General features: G+C 46.0%; 1 protein-coding gene across 1 annotated transcript in view; it reads left to right on the top strand.

Moving 5' to 3' along the window:
- The window catches only part of nhsb (Nance-Horan syndrome b (congenital cataracts and dental anomalies)), a gene marked incomplete at both ends in the record, with an annotated part of 73,108 nt that overhangs the window by 48,774 nt on the left and 7,236 nt on the right, over window positions 1-17,098 (top strand). Inside the window, 6 exons of the mRNA XM_084440017.1 lie at window positions 3,464-3,604; window positions 4,759-4,892; window positions 5,069-5,110; window positions 6,030-6,074; window positions 6,222-6,284; window positions 9,371-9,557. Of these exons, the coding sequence (XP_084296143.1) occupies window positions 3,464-3,604; window positions 4,759-4,892; window positions 5,069-5,110; window positions 6,030-6,074; window positions 6,222-6,284; window positions 9,371-9,557 (612 nt within the window). The remainder of the gene's footprint in view (window positions 1-3,463; window positions 3,605-4,758; window positions 4,893-5,068; window positions 5,111-6,029; window positions 6,075-6,221; window positions 6,285-9,370; window positions 9,558-17,098) is intronic.

Raw genomic sequence — 17,098 nt, 5'->3', positions numbered from 1 at the left:
ATTGGTGCTATCACAATTAAAGCGTAGCTACTTCTCTTTGTTCGTAGGAACGGGAGCCTAGTCTAATAAATCAACATTAAAGACTTGAAAATTGATTAAAAAATTAGTGTTTTTACTTGGATCTCCGCATCACCCAGAGCCTACATGAGACTGCAGGTAGACTCAGAGCCTAAGCAGCCGCTTACTTTGCTTATAGGGTGGGCCGGCTCTGATTGCATGGCCATTGGCCAATTATGTTTAATGTTTACTTGTTTTATACTACTCTTACTGCATAGTTCATTGCATGGTCATTGGCCAATCTAAGTGATCTAAATGGTTTTGCACTTGATTTGTACGCTGTATGTTGTTTTGCACTTCATCCATACGTTATCTTGATAGATAATGTGGAAAAATAAATATAAACATCAAACTACAATCTTTTGTAGAATGCTTTATCTTTCTGTTACATCAAAAGTAATGTTTTACTGTAATACCGCAGGTTTGGAGCTTCCTAGTGGACAAACAGTTAATGTCAATTTAAAAGTGCTCAGTGCCTATGTTACTGTCTGTTGGAAGTGAAACATGACTAAAAGGGAGAGCAGGTGGTGAGAAAAGGAGAAAATACTGAATGACATCACCATAGTGTAATCCTAATGTTAATTTAAAATGAGATATTCCTCTAAATCTGGCTAAAAAACATACTATTATTATTTTATTTTTTTTCCCGGCGGCGTCCAAGGGGCCCCAAACCAATATCCTGCTTAGGGCCCCCAGATGGACAGGGCCGGCCCTAGGTAGGCTAATAAAACGCAAGCCATTGCATAGTCTACTGTCTACAAGACTGTAAATGCACAAAATATGGCTCAAGCAGCTGTCATTCTGCAACTCTCAACTCTCAATTTCAAGGACAAGAAGCTCACCGAGGGGGTAATTGGTGTCCGTTGGTGTTCTGACATCAAATTCGCCGCAAAGTATGAATCCTGTAGGGTTTTATTGATCCTTTTATGAAATCCATTGACTTGTATTGAAGCGACTGTTGTAGATGTGTAGATCAATCCGCAGAGGGCCTTTCCAGATGAACTAGAATCTTACTTTATGGCGAATTATATGTCAGAACGCCAACTAACACCTCGGTTTCTTGTCTTTGAAATTGAGTGTTTAACATGTTTTTTGAATGATTTTTCATGGTGCCCATCCACATCCATTGTATGACCAAAACGGTGGTAGAGCAATTATTAGACTTTCTCAAAAGTGCTAGTTTTGTCAACATTTTGATCTGAACCATTGTATATGATCATAAGTTAATTTAAAACAGGGCTAAACAAGCATTTTCCCTTTACTACTCCTTTGACGTCCATATGCCATTTTCCAAGTGAAATGATCGGTCAGCGAGCAGTGCTTCATACATTTTGATCCATAATCTGGAAGTTAACCTGCTGCGGAGCAGGTTAGCTCGGCAGCATAAGTTACCATGGCGATATAACACGGTGAAAAGTAATTCACCTTCGTAGCAGGGACTAGCCAGGATTGAACCTGAAGTTATCGCGCTAACCCCGTAATCCTGTTTCGTAGTACAGGGACTGTACCTATGTGACAAGTTCCTAACTCTATGACTGGCTAAAGGATCTGTCAGTCAGTCAACAGGGGGCCTTGTCCAACACTCCTCAAGAGTCCGTTTCCTTCCTTCCTTCCTTCCTTCCTTCCTTCCTTCCTTCCTTCCTTCCTTCCTTCCTTCCTTCCTTCCTTCCTTCCTTCCTCCTCTCCTTTCCAGCCTCCTGTCCTCGACTCACGACATAACAGGACCTGCTGTTCCTGGAAACGGCTGTTTGTTGTAGAGAGCTGTCTCTCTGAATGATGGTAGCCTAGTGTGCACTCAAAAAAAAGAATACTATATAGAACCATTTTGAACAAATAGAACCATTTTCAAGGTAGAACCCTTTTCAGGTCAGTTATGGTTACTTTTGGAACTCTAACGTTACATGATTCTTTTTGAACTGCAAAGGGTTCCATCTTTTTCAGAGGGCTCCACTACTGTTACAAAATGGTTTTATATAGCACAGTTTTTGCGTAGCTGAGGTGGTTTGGAACCACACTCTCCTAAGCCCTAAATGTCAAACCCTCTGACCCTGAGGACGGCCTCTTGGTCTAATGGTAAAGGCGTGAGCAAGAGATTAGCTCCGGATTTCGATGGCCTGCTGAATGTCCGTGGGTCCTAATCGTGTGTTGCGATAATGCATTGGGACAATGTACTTTGATAATGACAGCCTGATAGAGATCTGATAATGACAGCCTGATAGAGATCTGTGTACTCAGCCTTGGTGGGATGGCAGGGGTTGCCAGGATACAGATGGACGAAGGTGGGGGGAGGAGAGGAGGTTATTCAAGGATTGTGAATGATAATGACCAGATGCTGATTAATAGAGGACCACACTGAAAGAAACAGAGATACAACAGATAGAGATGGATTCTCTCTCTTACTCCCTCTACCTCTCTCTCTATTCATCTCTTCCTTTCCCTCTCTCTCTCTCTATCTCTATCTCTCTCTCTCCACTTCACTTTCTCTCTCTCCCTCTCTATCTATTGCTCTCTTTCCTTTTCTCTCCATCTCTGTCTCCCCCCCCCCTCCCTCTCTCTCATCTCATCTCTCCTAGTGAGAGGATAAAAGACCTAGTCCACTATGTCTGTAGTATGTGATAATTACACGGTCTTTGATAGATGGATGTTATTATTGTTTTTGTTATTGTGTGTGTGTGTGTTCGTGTGTGCATGTGTGGTAATCAGTAGATGTACAGCAGTAAAGATGGTGGCTGTGAGAGAGTGCTCCTGTCCGCTGCAGTAGCAGAGCTTACAGTGGCTCTACAGACCCCTGCTGGTCAGGCAGGTCAATGCACTGTCCTCAGCGTTTTAGCCTCCATGTTACCATACCAGGGCTGACATCTAGTGAAGGTTTTCTGGTGTATATGTCATCTCTGACTACAGGAGAGGTGTGATATGACCAGTTTCAGTTCTACTGTGTGTCTCTATTGCAGTAGAGTAGAGTAGAGAAGAGGCTGGTCTGCTGGTTTGTGGCTGGCAGGTGAAAACTAAACCCAGGCCTGGATTATAAGTTAGTGAACTGGACTGTGTATCCTGATGTTTCTGGATGCTGTAGACTGTGTGGAGGAGATGGTCATGGCTACACAGTCATCAAAATCATTTTATGAATAGAATTGTTCATGTATTACAGCCAATGAGATTAACCTCTTCACCTCCTCTCTCCTCCTCTCCTCTTCTCCCCCCTCATCCTCTCCTCTTCTCCCCCCTCATCCTCTCATCCTCTCCTCTTCTCCCCCCTCATCCTCACCTCCTCTCCTCTTCTCCCCCCTCATCCTCTCCTCCTCTCCTCTTCTCCCCCCTCATCCTCACCTCCTCTTCTCCCCCCTCATCCTCTCCTCCTCTCCTCTTCTCCTCCTCTCCTCTTCTCCCCCCTCATCCTCACCTCCAGCTGTATCTACCCTGGATGTGGAGAGCAAGCTGCCGTCTCATTACCAGGCTCCCTGGCACCAGCAGCACAGCGTCTTCCACCCCTGCAGCAGACCGCCATGCCTACAGGAGCTGCACACACATGCCAGGCTCAGCCTCAGAGGTACACACACACACACACACAGTCTACCAGAAATACATACACACACTAGTACAGACACACACATACACACACACTCTCTACCAGAAATACACACACATGCTACTGTAGTACAGACACACACACACACACACTCTCTACCAGAAATACACACACACTCTAGTACAGACACACACACACACACTCTCTCTCTACCAGAAATACACACACACGCTAGTACAGACACACACACGCTAGTACAGACACACACACACACACACACTCTCTACCAGAAATACACACACATGCTAGTACAGACACACACACACACACACACACTCTCTCTACCAGAAATACACACACACACACACTCTCTACAAGAAATACACACACACGCTAGTACAGACTACAGACACACACACGCACACACGCACACACTCTACCAGAAATACACACACACGCTAGTACAGACACACACACACACACACACACACACTCTCTCTACCAGAAATACACACACACACACACTCTCTACAAGAAATACACACACACGCTAGTACAGACTACAGACACACACACGCACACACGCACACACTCTACCAGAAATACACACACACGCTAGTACAGACACACACACACACACACACAAACACACACACACTCTACCAGAAATACACACACACACTAGTACAGACACACACACACATACTGTACACACGCGCACACACACACACTCTCTCTCTACCAGAAATACACACACACGCTAGTACAGACACACACACACAGACACACACACATACACACGCGCACACACGCACACACACACACTCTCTCTCTACCAGAAATACACACACACCCTAGTACAGACACACACACACACGCTACCAGAAACACACACACACACGTGCTAGTACAAACACAAACACTACCAGAAACACACACACTCTCTAGTATACACATACACACACACACTACCAGAAACACACACACGCATACACACATACAAAGCCACTAAAAGCAACACACATACACATACACACACACTAGCAGAAACACGCACACAGATACACACATGCAAAACACTATAAGCAACATACAGTACACACACACACAGACACATACACACAGATCACTGCTAGTACTGACAACGTGTGTGTGTGTGTGTGTGTGTGTAACAGACCAGAAGCAGCGCCAACGGTCGACCAGCCAAGAGCGGCGGGTCACCATCTCCATCTCTGTGGCTCCGCCCCCCATGCCCACCTACCCCTCGCCACGCCGGAGACACGAGCAGAGGAGTCGGCACGCCCACGCGGTGAGAACACATACATTTAAATACACACATGCAAGCACACGCACGCACGCACACACACACACACACACACATTACATATACAGTGTGCTCTCATTCACCAGCATATAAACCTAATGTGACTCTGTGTGTATGTGTGTGTTTGTGTGCGTGTTTGTGTGTGTGTGTATCTCCAGCAGCAGGAGAGAGCAGAGAGAGAGGCAGACTACCAGCCCAGGAAGGTGAGATATCACACTGGCTGCCAGACAGCTGCTGGTCTCACTAGCCCATGTGACCATCCACACATTTAGTCGCTCCAGCTCCAGCTAAACGGCACTATGGTAGCGTTATGCTGTTTCCAACTGTGTGTGTGTGTTCCTCTTTCCCTGCAACCCCCACAAATAAGGCTCATCAGTAGTCTCCAGGTAGAGTGACCTGTCCAGTAGTGTCCAGGGAGAGTGACCTGTCCAGTAGTGTCCAGGTAGAGTGACTGTCCAGTAGTTGCTGAGAGGTGGTTACTTGGAGTGATGCGAGGGAATGGTCATTGCTGATGATGTCACATGGGAAAAGTACTAATGCGATTGTTTACAATTAGGGATGCACTGATGCATCGGCCGAACATTGGCATCGGCCGATGTTGGCCTTGTTGACTGCCATCGGCCTATCTGCAAATAAAATGACATTCACCGATGGTAGTGGCCGATGTTATGTCGCAACAATTACGGCTTTTTTTGTTGCAAAACGTAGCCTACCCAGCTGCAGATTCGGAGAAGATCCGTGACGTAACGCCGCAAACGCACGTGTAGTTTGCTTTCAAATTAAATTGAAATAAAAATGTTGTCCGTGTGGGTATATTACCATCTCAGACAAAGATATGCGCTGTGCAACTTGTAAAACTTGTTCAAGTGACATTTCAAGAGGAGGTACTACAGCCAAGGATTTTAACACATCAAATCTAACTGGCCATTTGAAAAGCAGGCATCATTTCTTTGTTTCCCTGGCACAAAAGGGGGAATAAAAATAAAATAAAATAAACATCGGCCATCAACCGGATTGTTATTTTAAACATCGGCATCAGCCCAGAATTTTGCAATCGGTGCATCCCTATTTACAATTTGACCTCTCTCACCTCTCTCCCCCCCCCTCTCTCTCTCTCTCCAGGAGAGGGTAACAAGAGAAACAGAAATACAAACTATACAAAGAAAGGTAAATTATTTCTAATTGTCAGACTCTCCTTCTGGATAGCAACACCAACACTATGTGGATGTCTGATGGTGTGGATGTCTGATGGTGTGTGTGTGTGCGTGCGTGCGCGTGTGTGTGTGTGTGTGTGCATGACATGCGCATATTCAGGAGAGACCAGGGAGAGATGCAGACTTCCAGACTCTTCAGAGAAAGGTGAATATGAGCTCTACGGTGTGTGTGTGTTTTACCTGCAGAAAAAAGTAAATAAGATCTGTATTGTTTGTTGACATTATTTTATTCATAGATTTTTTTTACTTAAGCTACTCTGTCATCCGACACCCCATTGTGGTATTTCTCCATTGATCCACTCATGTTTTTTTATTGTTGTTGTGGCGTCTATCTGTGTCTGGTGCGTGTGGGCGCGCACACGTGTGTGTGTGTGTGTGTGTGTGTGTGTGTGTGTGTGTGTGTGTGTGTGTGCGCAGTCAGAGCGTGCCTGCTCCCTCACCCCAGAGTGTTGTCTGCTCATCCCATGGATCAGAAAGGTAGTGCTGGTGTTCAGATCAACTCGCCTCCTCCTCCTAACCCTAACCCTCCTATGGTAAAGCTCATACTATACTAGAACACTACAATAATAATGTCTCCTTTCTGCTCTTTAACGTCTCACCTGCTACAACACATTAGTCTTTTTCATCATCATCATTATCATCATTTGTTTCTTATCTGACCTTTTTAGGCTGATCTACTGCTATCTCTGTCTCTATTGTTGATTCCACTGGTGTCTCTACTGCTGTCACTGTACTGTCTCTACTGATATATATGTTACGGTGAATGTGAGAAAACGGGGAATGTGAGCTTTTCCCGGTTAATGTGCACATTCCCCGACCTCGCGGGGAATGTAGGAGAAACATGTGCGTTTCTCACATCTCCCGGGTAATGTGCACATTCCCTGACCTTGCGGGAGATGTGAGAAATTGGTTAGTGTTTCTCACATCTCCCGCAAGGCCGGGGATTGTGCACATTAACCGGGAAATGCTTACAATTCCCGACCTTGCGGTAAATCTAGCAAAGTCCAACCGTATGAAAAACCTCTGCGCAGCCGGATGGTGGGAGAGGGCTCGTGCGCTTAAGGCGCTTGACATTTTGCCCATGGTTTTCGAATATATAGCATCAATTGCATTAATGGAAACATTAAATTGGGTCTAATTATACGTGTTGAAAGTTAAGATAATAAGCCTACAAGCCGCTAGGCTACGCAACACAATAAGCAAAACAATCTTACTGTTTCACTAGTCCCACTCCTCTGTTTCACTCGCCCCGCACGGCAGGGACAAGAGAAACAATGCACATCTTCTGTTCTCGGCCGTCTTGAATTGAACTGTTACCACAGAACGAAACTTACAACTAATAGGTTAGTAAAGGGCATGTACAAGTTGTTTGTCATGTAATCTCCATCTTTATTAATTTCTGTGTAAATCTGATCAAACCAAAACGTTTTTCATTCGTCCCGGTCCTCCCCTACAGTTAATAATAACAGTCTGTGGTCTACTTTGAACAGTAATATAGCCTATGCTGCACACAGTGTAAGTAGTATTAGGAGGATACACTGGTGATCAAGTTAACAAACGCAAAAGGAACATTGAAACAACAGGAAGGTGGGAACCTCCAAAGGAACCCTACACGTTAGCTAGCCGAAAGACAGACGAAAAGATGAAAAATCTCTCACAGGTGTGCGCCAGTAGCCTAACGTTAGCCCAACTGCCGTGGGTCAGTGTTGCCAACTCTTCAGTAAGGGAAGTAGCTATTGGCTGTCCCAGAAGTCGCTAGAAGTAGCTAGATGGCTGGGATATTTACAAACTTGTTTTTTTGTTGCTGTATAACATTAGCTTTTTTTTCTTTTCTTTACAGTGCAACCCTAGTAGCCTACATGAGCCATGTGATGATGATGGGCATGGAACAAAGAATCAAACTATTGACTTATTTACAAACTTGTTTTTTTGTTGCTGTATAAGATTAGCTTTTTTCTTTTAAACAACGTAGGTCTGTAAACCTAAAGAATAACGGGAAAAAAATTGCCTACATGGCTTAATTAAAACTTAACCTAACGTCACCAGTATCTGGGTAAACTAGCCGTTTCTGACAATATGATTGGTTGTTGCGGGAAGGATCCCAGCGTTTGTGGTGTGTGTGTGGGCGAGCGAGGGAGAGAGGACGTGAAGGCAGCTAAAAAACTTTTCTCTGGTCGTGACTCGTGAGCTGAGCTCGCTTCCTTGTCAACGCAATAATTCCCCAAATGACCAGAAAAAGTAGCTAGATTTGTCGCTAGTCGCTTTTCATGAAATAAGTCGCCAGGGGGGTCTGGAAAGTCGCTAAATCTAGCGACAAAGTCGCTAAGTTGCCATCACTGCCGTGGGTGCCTCTTATGGTGCACACTCTCCGAGGCGTCACATAAACCTCTCCCACCACCCGGCTGCGCAGAAGTTTTGCATACGGTTGCACTTTGCTAGATTTACCGCAAGGTCGGGAATTGTAAGCATTTCCCGGTTAATGTGCACAATCCTCGACCGTGCGGGAGATGTGAGAAATTGGTTAGTATTTCTCACATCTCCCGCACGGTCGGGGATTGTGCACATTCCCCGGGAGATGTGAGAAACGCACGTTTCTCCTACATTCCCCGCGAGGTCGGGGAATGTGCACATTAACCGGGAAAAGCTCACATTCCCCGTTTTCTCACATTCACCGTAACATATATATATATTGCTGTCCACCTCTCACTATATTGTCTACTGGTTTCTACTGCTGTATCTACTGCTGTCTCTACTGATCTCTACTGCTGTATCTACTGATCTCTACTGCTGTATCTACTGGTCTCTACTGATCTCTACTGGTCTCTACTGCTGTATCTACTGATCTCTACTGCTGTCTCTACTGATCGCTGCTGCTGTATCTATTGGTCTCTACTGCTGTATCTACTGATCTCTACTGCTGTATCTACTGATCTCTACTGCTGTCTCTACTGATCTCTACTGCTGTCTCTACTGATCTCTACTGCTGTATCTACTACTGTCCACCCTTCACTCTTATTTTCATGTACTTCACTGGTGCTAACGATGAGATCCTTAATCTCTCTCTCTCTCTCTCTCTCTCTCTCTCACTGTCTCTCTTTGTCTTTCTCTCTTTCTCTCTCTCTCTCTCTCTCACTGTCTCTGTCTCTGTCTCTGTCTCTGTCTCTCTCTGTCTCTCTCTCTCCCTCTCTCTCACCGTCTCTCTGTCTCTCTCTCTGTCTCTCTCTCTCTCTCTCACCCCCCCCCCCCCAGGCTTCCTCCACCTCAGACCCAGATTTGGAGGTGTGTGAGGGTCCCAGGAGGAAGTGTGCCCTCCCCAGTCTCCCCTCCACCCTGGACAAGCAGCAGACCACCTGGAGCAAGGACACGCCCCCTAAGGATGGGCAGAAGGCAGACCCCCACCTGGTGTCCTCCTGCATCATCCCCATCAACGTCACTGGTACACACACTCTCCACCACTCTAGAACAGGCACACACACTCTCCACCACTCTAGAACAGGCACACACACTCTCCAACACTCTAGAACAGGCATACACTCTCCACCACTCTAGAACAGGCACACACACTCTCCACAACTCTAGAACAGGCACACACACTCTCCAACACTCTAGAACAGGCACCCACACTCTCCACCACTCTAGAACAGGCACACACACTCTCCACCCCTCTAGAACAGGCACACACACTCTCCACCACTCTAGAACAGGCACACACACTCTCCAACACTCTAGAACAGGCACACACTGTATCGGCTTTCGAGGTCCCAAACGTTCATTAGCCGTGACCAGTCGGGGTGGCAAACATTCCAGACGCACCTTCCAAGCAATAATCCAATCGAGTCCGTATATAAAATCCAAGGTTGTTTATTGTAATCCCAACATCGAGTTCCAAACAGGTAGGTTTCACAATTCCAAATTCGACACGAAAACTGGATTAATTTAGTCCATATGAGGGTGTGGTGGTGGTTGAAAAATATATGATTACCCCGTCTATTGTCCAACACTTCCTGCCTTCTTGGTAGGCACCCATTTAAACATAGATAATTGGTATCAATTAGCAAACCATCCTGGGTGCAGTACCGTTACCATAATATAGGCTAGGGGGGAGTAATCATTCTAAACAACCTAAACTAAGAATGACCATTTAATGAGAATATAAATCAAACCAAAACATATGAAACATGATTGTCCAAACAAAAAACATTTGACGATAATATATTCTACATATGGCTCCAACATTCCGGCCCCTAATTATTAACCCGGAAAACAATTAACTATAAACATAAATGGAGCCTATAATTACTATTAAACCGTAACACCTAGGTTACAACTATAATTCATAAGTACTAACGTATACGAGCTGCTCGAGAACAGTGACACCTGTTGGAGCACAGTGTTCACCACTGGCCCATCATCTTGATGCTTTGAATCAAAGTCTATTCTGCTTCTTGGAGCAAACAAATCTTATCTATTGGTCTTTCCAATTCATTTGTTTTTGTCTTTAGGTGAACTCGGCGGACGAAACCTTTGGAGTCTGGTACTGTTTTAATTATTCTGCCCATCAGCCAAGAGTTGCGTGGGGCTTTGCTGTCCACGATGAGGACTATGTCTCCAGGAGGGAAGTTCCGCCTTCTGCGGTTCCATTTTTGACGCTCCTGCATCATTGGCAGAAACTCCTTAGTCCACCTTCTCCAAAAGAGGTCTGCAATATACTGCACTTGCCTCCAACGTCTTCGAGCATACACATCATCTTTACTGAACAGACCAGGTGGAAGAATTGGTTTTCCTTTTAACTGAATGAGGTGGTTGGGTGTTAAGGCCTCTAAATCACCTGGATCATCTGACGCTGGAGTGATTGGGCGATCGTTCAGTATTGCTTCCGCTTCGCACAACGCTGTTTGTAAGGCTTCATCATCCAGTGTTTGTTGCCTCAGGATGGAGTGGAGAATGGTTGACTCTTGTTGAACTAACCGCTCCCACACACCATGGTGGGCACCGTGGGGAGGGTTGAATCTCCATGTTATACCGTCCTGCAGTAAGGCTTTCCCAATCTTCTGTCCATTGAGCCTGTTCAGGGCCTCTTTCAACTCATGAGCAGAGCCTACAAAGTTAGTGCCATTATCTGACCTGATCTCCTTCACTTGTCCTCTCCTGCAAATGAATCGTCGAAGCGCGTGAAAGCAGGAGTCGGTGTCCAGAGAATGGGCGACTTCCAGGTGGATGGCTCGACAGGTCAAACACGTGAATATGACTCCGTACCTCTTCACAGTGTCACGTCCTCTTTTCACCTCGATGGGCCCAAAGTAGTCCATACCGACATATGTGAAAGGAGGTTGATCTGGTGTGATGCAATCGGCAGGCAGGTCAGACATCTTCTGCTCTCCTATTTTCCCACGTTGACATCGACAGACGTGACATCGCCTTATGATCGTTCTTGCCAAAGAATTGGCTCTCAGAATCCAATAATGCCGCCGAAGCCTGGAGAGCATGTGATTCCTCCCGCCATGTCCTGTCAACTCATGGATGTGCTGGAGTATCAGCTTAGACACATGACTACCTTTGGGCAGGATTACTGGATGTTTCATCTCTTCTGGCATGGCTGATCTGCTCAGCCTGCCGCCAGTCCTCAGCACTCCATCCACCACAACTGGGTCTAGTCTGTAAACACAACTGCTCTTCTTTACTGTGGAATCTTTCTTTAATGCAGCCATTTCATCATGGAAATTGTGCTCTTGCACAAAGCGCACAATGGCATCCTCTGCTTGAGCCATGTCATCCACAGAAAGACTTTGAGTGGTCAGTTTATTCTTAAATTGCTTCATGTGGTCCTCCAACTGTGTTTGTGTTTTGTTGCTGTGATCCATTTGTGCACAAAGTGCCTTTTGTGCCATAGCTCTTTCCTGGCACAAGCTTTGAAGCACTTTTCTAACCTTCAAGATCCATGCCACAGCTCTCTGGAGGCTAGTCCACTTGGAGAAGTGTTCAATAAGCTTGCTTGTGGGGTTCTTCTCTCCTTCCACCACTGTGCTGTAAACAGCGATACGGTTTCTCACTTCAGGGTCATCATCAGCGACCTTGCCCGACTCTTCAACAGAACATGGCCACTGTGACTCTGGCAGTGCAAGGAAGTCTGGACCAGATATCCACCTTTTGGACTCCAGAAGAGCACCAGCTCCTAGGCCACATGATGCATCGACCTGAGCTGATGTGTCTCCACTGTGACACTTTGGACATGTCCCGAATGATGGAAACCCGGTTTGCCACAAAGGTTTGGAATCTCGTGGTGGTGTTTGAGATGTACTTCAAGACAGTCATACTATCTGACCAGAACACTGAATCATCCCACATAAATTGCAGCTCTGTCTTCTGCATCCTGTCCATTCTAACCGCTAGGACTGCGGCTGCAAGCTCCAGTCTGGGAATGGTTGTCTGCTTCAATGGCGCCACTCTTGCTTTTCCCATTACTAAAGTAGAATGGACGTCGTTGCTGTAGCTGGTCAATCGAAGGTAAGACACTGTTCCATAACCAACTTCACTGGCGTCGCAATAGTGATGCAGTTGCGCTGCCTTTGTCCCACCAAAGTCACTTGGTGTAAGACATCGGTCCACACGAAAGTCATCCAGCTGTTGCAATTCAGCCATCCACTGATGCCACTGTTGAGCAATCACCTCTGGGACCTCCTCATCCCATCCAAGCTTGATTTTACACAGGTCCTGTAGAATATGGTAAGTATGACTGGTGCAAGGAACCCCAGAGGGTCATACACGGAGTTGACAACTGAGAGTATGCCCCGTCTTGTTGTTGGTTGTTGCTTGACTGCTATACTGAACGTGAAGATGTCATGCTCAACGTTCCATTGAGCTCCAAGAGCTCGCTCCATAGGAAGATGTTCCCTATCCAAGTCCAGTGTTTTTACTTCGGTTGCCTTTTCCTCCTCCGGTATTGAGGAGAGGACAGTGCGGTGGTTACTAACCCACTTAGTTAGCTTGAATCCTCCTTTGGCACACACCTCTGTAAGGCCTCTGTATAAAGACACAGCTTGACCTTCTGTGTCCACAGCCTTGAGACAATCATCCACATAGAAATTGTTTCTGATTGTGTCACTTCAGTTGGATAGTCACTTTGATTGTCATCTGCTGTTCTAAGAAAGGCAAATGGGGCGCAGCTGGGAGAGGACACCGCTCCAAAGAGATGAACGGTCATACGATGTTCAGTGAGTTGTTGACTGAGGTCACCGTTGGGCCACCAGAAGAAGCGCAGGTAGTCAACATCCTCTCTTGCCACTCTCACTTGGTGGAACATGCCTTGAATGTCAGCCATTAGAGCGATGGGACCCTGACGAAAACGAAGAAGAACACCAATCAGTGTGTTGGTCAAGTTGGGTCCTTGAAGAAGCTCTCGGTTTAAAGATGTACCACCATATCTTGAAGCGCAAACACCACACGAATGGTTTTCTTCCTGGGGTGGTAAACACCATGATGTGGTATGTACCAGACTTTTCCCTTTTACCCACACTCCAGCTGGTCGTTGGGTACCACTTCAGCGTATCCTTTCATAATGACATAATTCATAAAGTTCTTGTATTCTTCAAAGAACGTGTTATTCCTTCTGAACTTTTTCAAGAGGTATGCTGCTCGTTGCTCCGCCACCTGACGATTGCTAGGCATGCTAACATCTTCCTTGCGAAAGGGCAGCTTGAGGTGGTAATGCCCATCTTTTAGTGTTGCTGAGGTTGATACAATGTTCAAGAACTGTTTATCTTCCACTGACATCTCGTTCTTCTCATTATAAAACTGCTCTGCAAAATCTTGATTGTACTGATTGACTAACATCTCTTCCAAACTTGCAATAGAGATTCTATTTGCACCCATACAGGGACGGCCATGTTCATCCATGGTGGTGCTGCTGCCAAGTGGACCATTGACCACCCAGCCGAGGAGAGTCTGAACAGCATACGGTCCATTACCTTCACTGTTTATAATACTCCATGGTTCAAGAGCCTTGGGTGTATTGACACCAATTAGCAGTTCAACGCCTGCATTGATTTTGCTTATTACAACATCCTTCAGATATGGCCATTTCCTTATGGCATTATCCTATGGAATGTTGTCCTTAGTAACAGGGATGTCTTGTTGAGTGTACACATCTGGCAAGTCCAGGAATGTGTTGCTGTTGAGACCAGCCACTTCTAGTCCAGTGATCCTGTAGCTGTTGACAGGCTTTTCCTGACCCATCGTTCTGAGAAGTATCTCCATCTTCTTTCCTTTTGCATTCAACTGTGTCATCAATGCCTCGGTGCAGAATGTAGCAGAGCTGCCAGGATCTAAAAAAGCATATGTCTGCACAATTTGGCTTCCTCTAGATAGCTTCACCTGAACTGGTACAATAGCAAGCGTGCACTCTTTGCTACCGGCCCCAACAGGTTTACGTGGTTCTAAAGAAACCAAAGCACTGCTCACAGATGACTCAGTAAATGTTTCCTTTGGAGACTCCTCTGCTTGAGAACTAATTTTATTTTCCACTTCAATATGCAAAATACCTGGGTGTCTTTGTTGACATATTGGACAGGTCATACGTTTGCGACAGTCCTTACTCATGTGTCCTTTTGACAAACATCCAAAGCACAAGCCTCTGGCTTTAAGAAACTCAACTTTCTCCTTGTTAGTTATACGTTTCATGTTATGACACAGCTCCATTGTATGGTCCCCTTTACAATACATGCAAGGCCTTTGAAAAGCAGTTGGTGTGCTAGAGTCATTTTTTTTACCTTGACTTGCATGTGGGATAGCAGTATCTTCAGTTAATGAAGTCACTGTGGTGGCGAAACTGCTCCCTCTGCTGGCTGCTTTGAACTTTTGTTTTTTGTCTGCAGGCTTCGTCTTGGAGCACCCTTTATTAGTTGTTAGGTCAAAAATGTCACCAAATATGGGTTCCAATAGAATCTTAGCCTGCCTCTCCACAAACTCCACCAAGTGTTTAAACCTCACACTTTGCTTCTGTTTTTCCTGGAAATCACACAGTTGACCTCCATTTGTCACGAAGCTTGAATGGCAACTTAGAAACAATGACTTTGAGGTTTGATGGGTTGTCTAGCTCCTCCAAATGTTGAATGTCCTGCATTGTGTTGCAACAGTCTCTTAGGAATAGTGCATAGGCTCGTAGTGATTGCCCATCCTCTGCTTTTATGGGATTCCAATTCAATGCTTTATTCACATATGCTGTGGTAATCTTCATCTCATTACCAAAGTTCCACTCCAGCTGTTCTGTTACGGCTCCGCCTCCGCCTGGGCGCTCTCCAGCTCCCGCCACCGTTCCCGCAGCGCGCACGCCACGGCCTTCCACTTCAGCGCGCGCTATGCGCGCCCTCCGACGTAATCACCCCCGCACACCTGAACACGGTTCCGCTAACGAGCTCCGAGGGCGCGGCTCACCTGCTGCCACTACTCATCCAATCACCTCCCCTATAAGAACCCGGTCTTCCCAACGTTCGTCGCCAGTTCTTCCCTAAGATTCCTTGTGGCAAGTTGTGGTTTTCTGAAGTTCCCGTGCTAGTAGTTGTCATAAGTTGTTTTTTTCCCTTTTACTCATTCTACTCTCCTCTCCTCCAGATTCCGGTTTGTTTGCTGCTCTTTTCCTGGACTGACACACGGCTTCCCCGACCCATTCTCCCCGGACCTCGACCACGGCTTGGATTACGTTTTCTGGACTTTGTTTGTTGATCCATTGACCCCTGCCTGAACTTGACTACCCTTCTGCCTTGCCCTCTGTACTGCCGCTTTATATTAAACCGCCCTCTGGGCTTGGAACTGTCCGTCTGTGTCCGTGGTCCTGCGTTTGGGTCAGCTAGCCAACCAGCCCCCTTACATGTTCCTTGGCCTGCTTATAGCCTTTTGCAGGATCCATATGTAAACAGCTGCGAACAAGCTCTTTTGGCTGACCAGTTGTAAACTGCTCCTAGTAATAAAGCCTATCTTGATTATTATCAGTTTTTGCCTCAATGCCATGTTCAAAAGCTTTGATGAACGATCTGTATTGAAGTGGGTCACCATTGAATATTGGTATCTCTTTTGTGGGCATAAGGGACTGCTGTAACTGTTTGACCATAATTTCTGTTATGTCATGTTGTTTTCCCATAACACTGACCAGGGTCTGATAATTCAGGACTGAATTTGCATTTTGCCTGCTGGCTCCATCCATGCGTCCTGATGCTGTTTGCTGAGACTGAGGCACTATGCGTGCATTGAGACCTTCAGTTGAGCGTCCTATGGGGTTGTACTCTGTCGGTGTGGAAGCCTCATAGGCCTCTGGCCTTACGTCACTTCTCCTGCTTGTTTGAGATGACATGCTAGCCTCAGCCAGCACTTTAATTTTTGCATCAGCTGCTTTCAGCTCAGATTCAAATTCCAGCCTTTTTTTTCTTGCCTTGAGTTTGGCTTCTTCGATTTCAAGTTCATGTTTCAAAGGCAGACATGCAGCTTTAACTTTAAGAGCGGCGCGCTCAGCCTCCGCTTTCATAAGAGCGCTGGATGTGGCTGAGCCGCGCGTGGCACCACTTGCGCGTGAGCCGCGCTGAGACGCAGTGTCCTGCGGCCCAACTTCCTCCTCCTCAACCACGGACGACTGTTTATCTGCATCTTGTTCCTCGCTGCCAAGCCAAGCATCCACGTCCAATAAAAACTCTCTACAACGAATTAGTTTTGGCTCATACCAGTCAACATGATCCGCCACTTTTTCCTCGAGAGGCAACATTGATTGCACGGACACTTGTAATTCCATGAATTCTCCCAACAAGGCATTAAATGCTTCCAGATCATCCTTAACACAGTCTTTATTTCGAAAATCATTAATTAACGTTTTGATTTCATTGCTCTTTCTTGTAAGCACACCGAGTTTACCTTGGCGAGTGCCTATCAATTTGAAAAGTTCCTTTTCATTCACAATTTCATCCACATTCTCATCGGTTTTTCGTCCAGATGCCA

Source organism: Borostomias antarcticus (genome assembly GCF_949987555.1).
Source record: "Borostomias antarcticus genome assembly, chromosome: 6".
Lineage (NCBI taxonomy): Eukaryota > Metazoa > Chordata > Actinopteri > Stomiiformes > Stomiidae > Borostomias > Borostomias antarcticus.
This window is presented reverse-complemented; position numbering and strand designations above follow the sequence as displayed.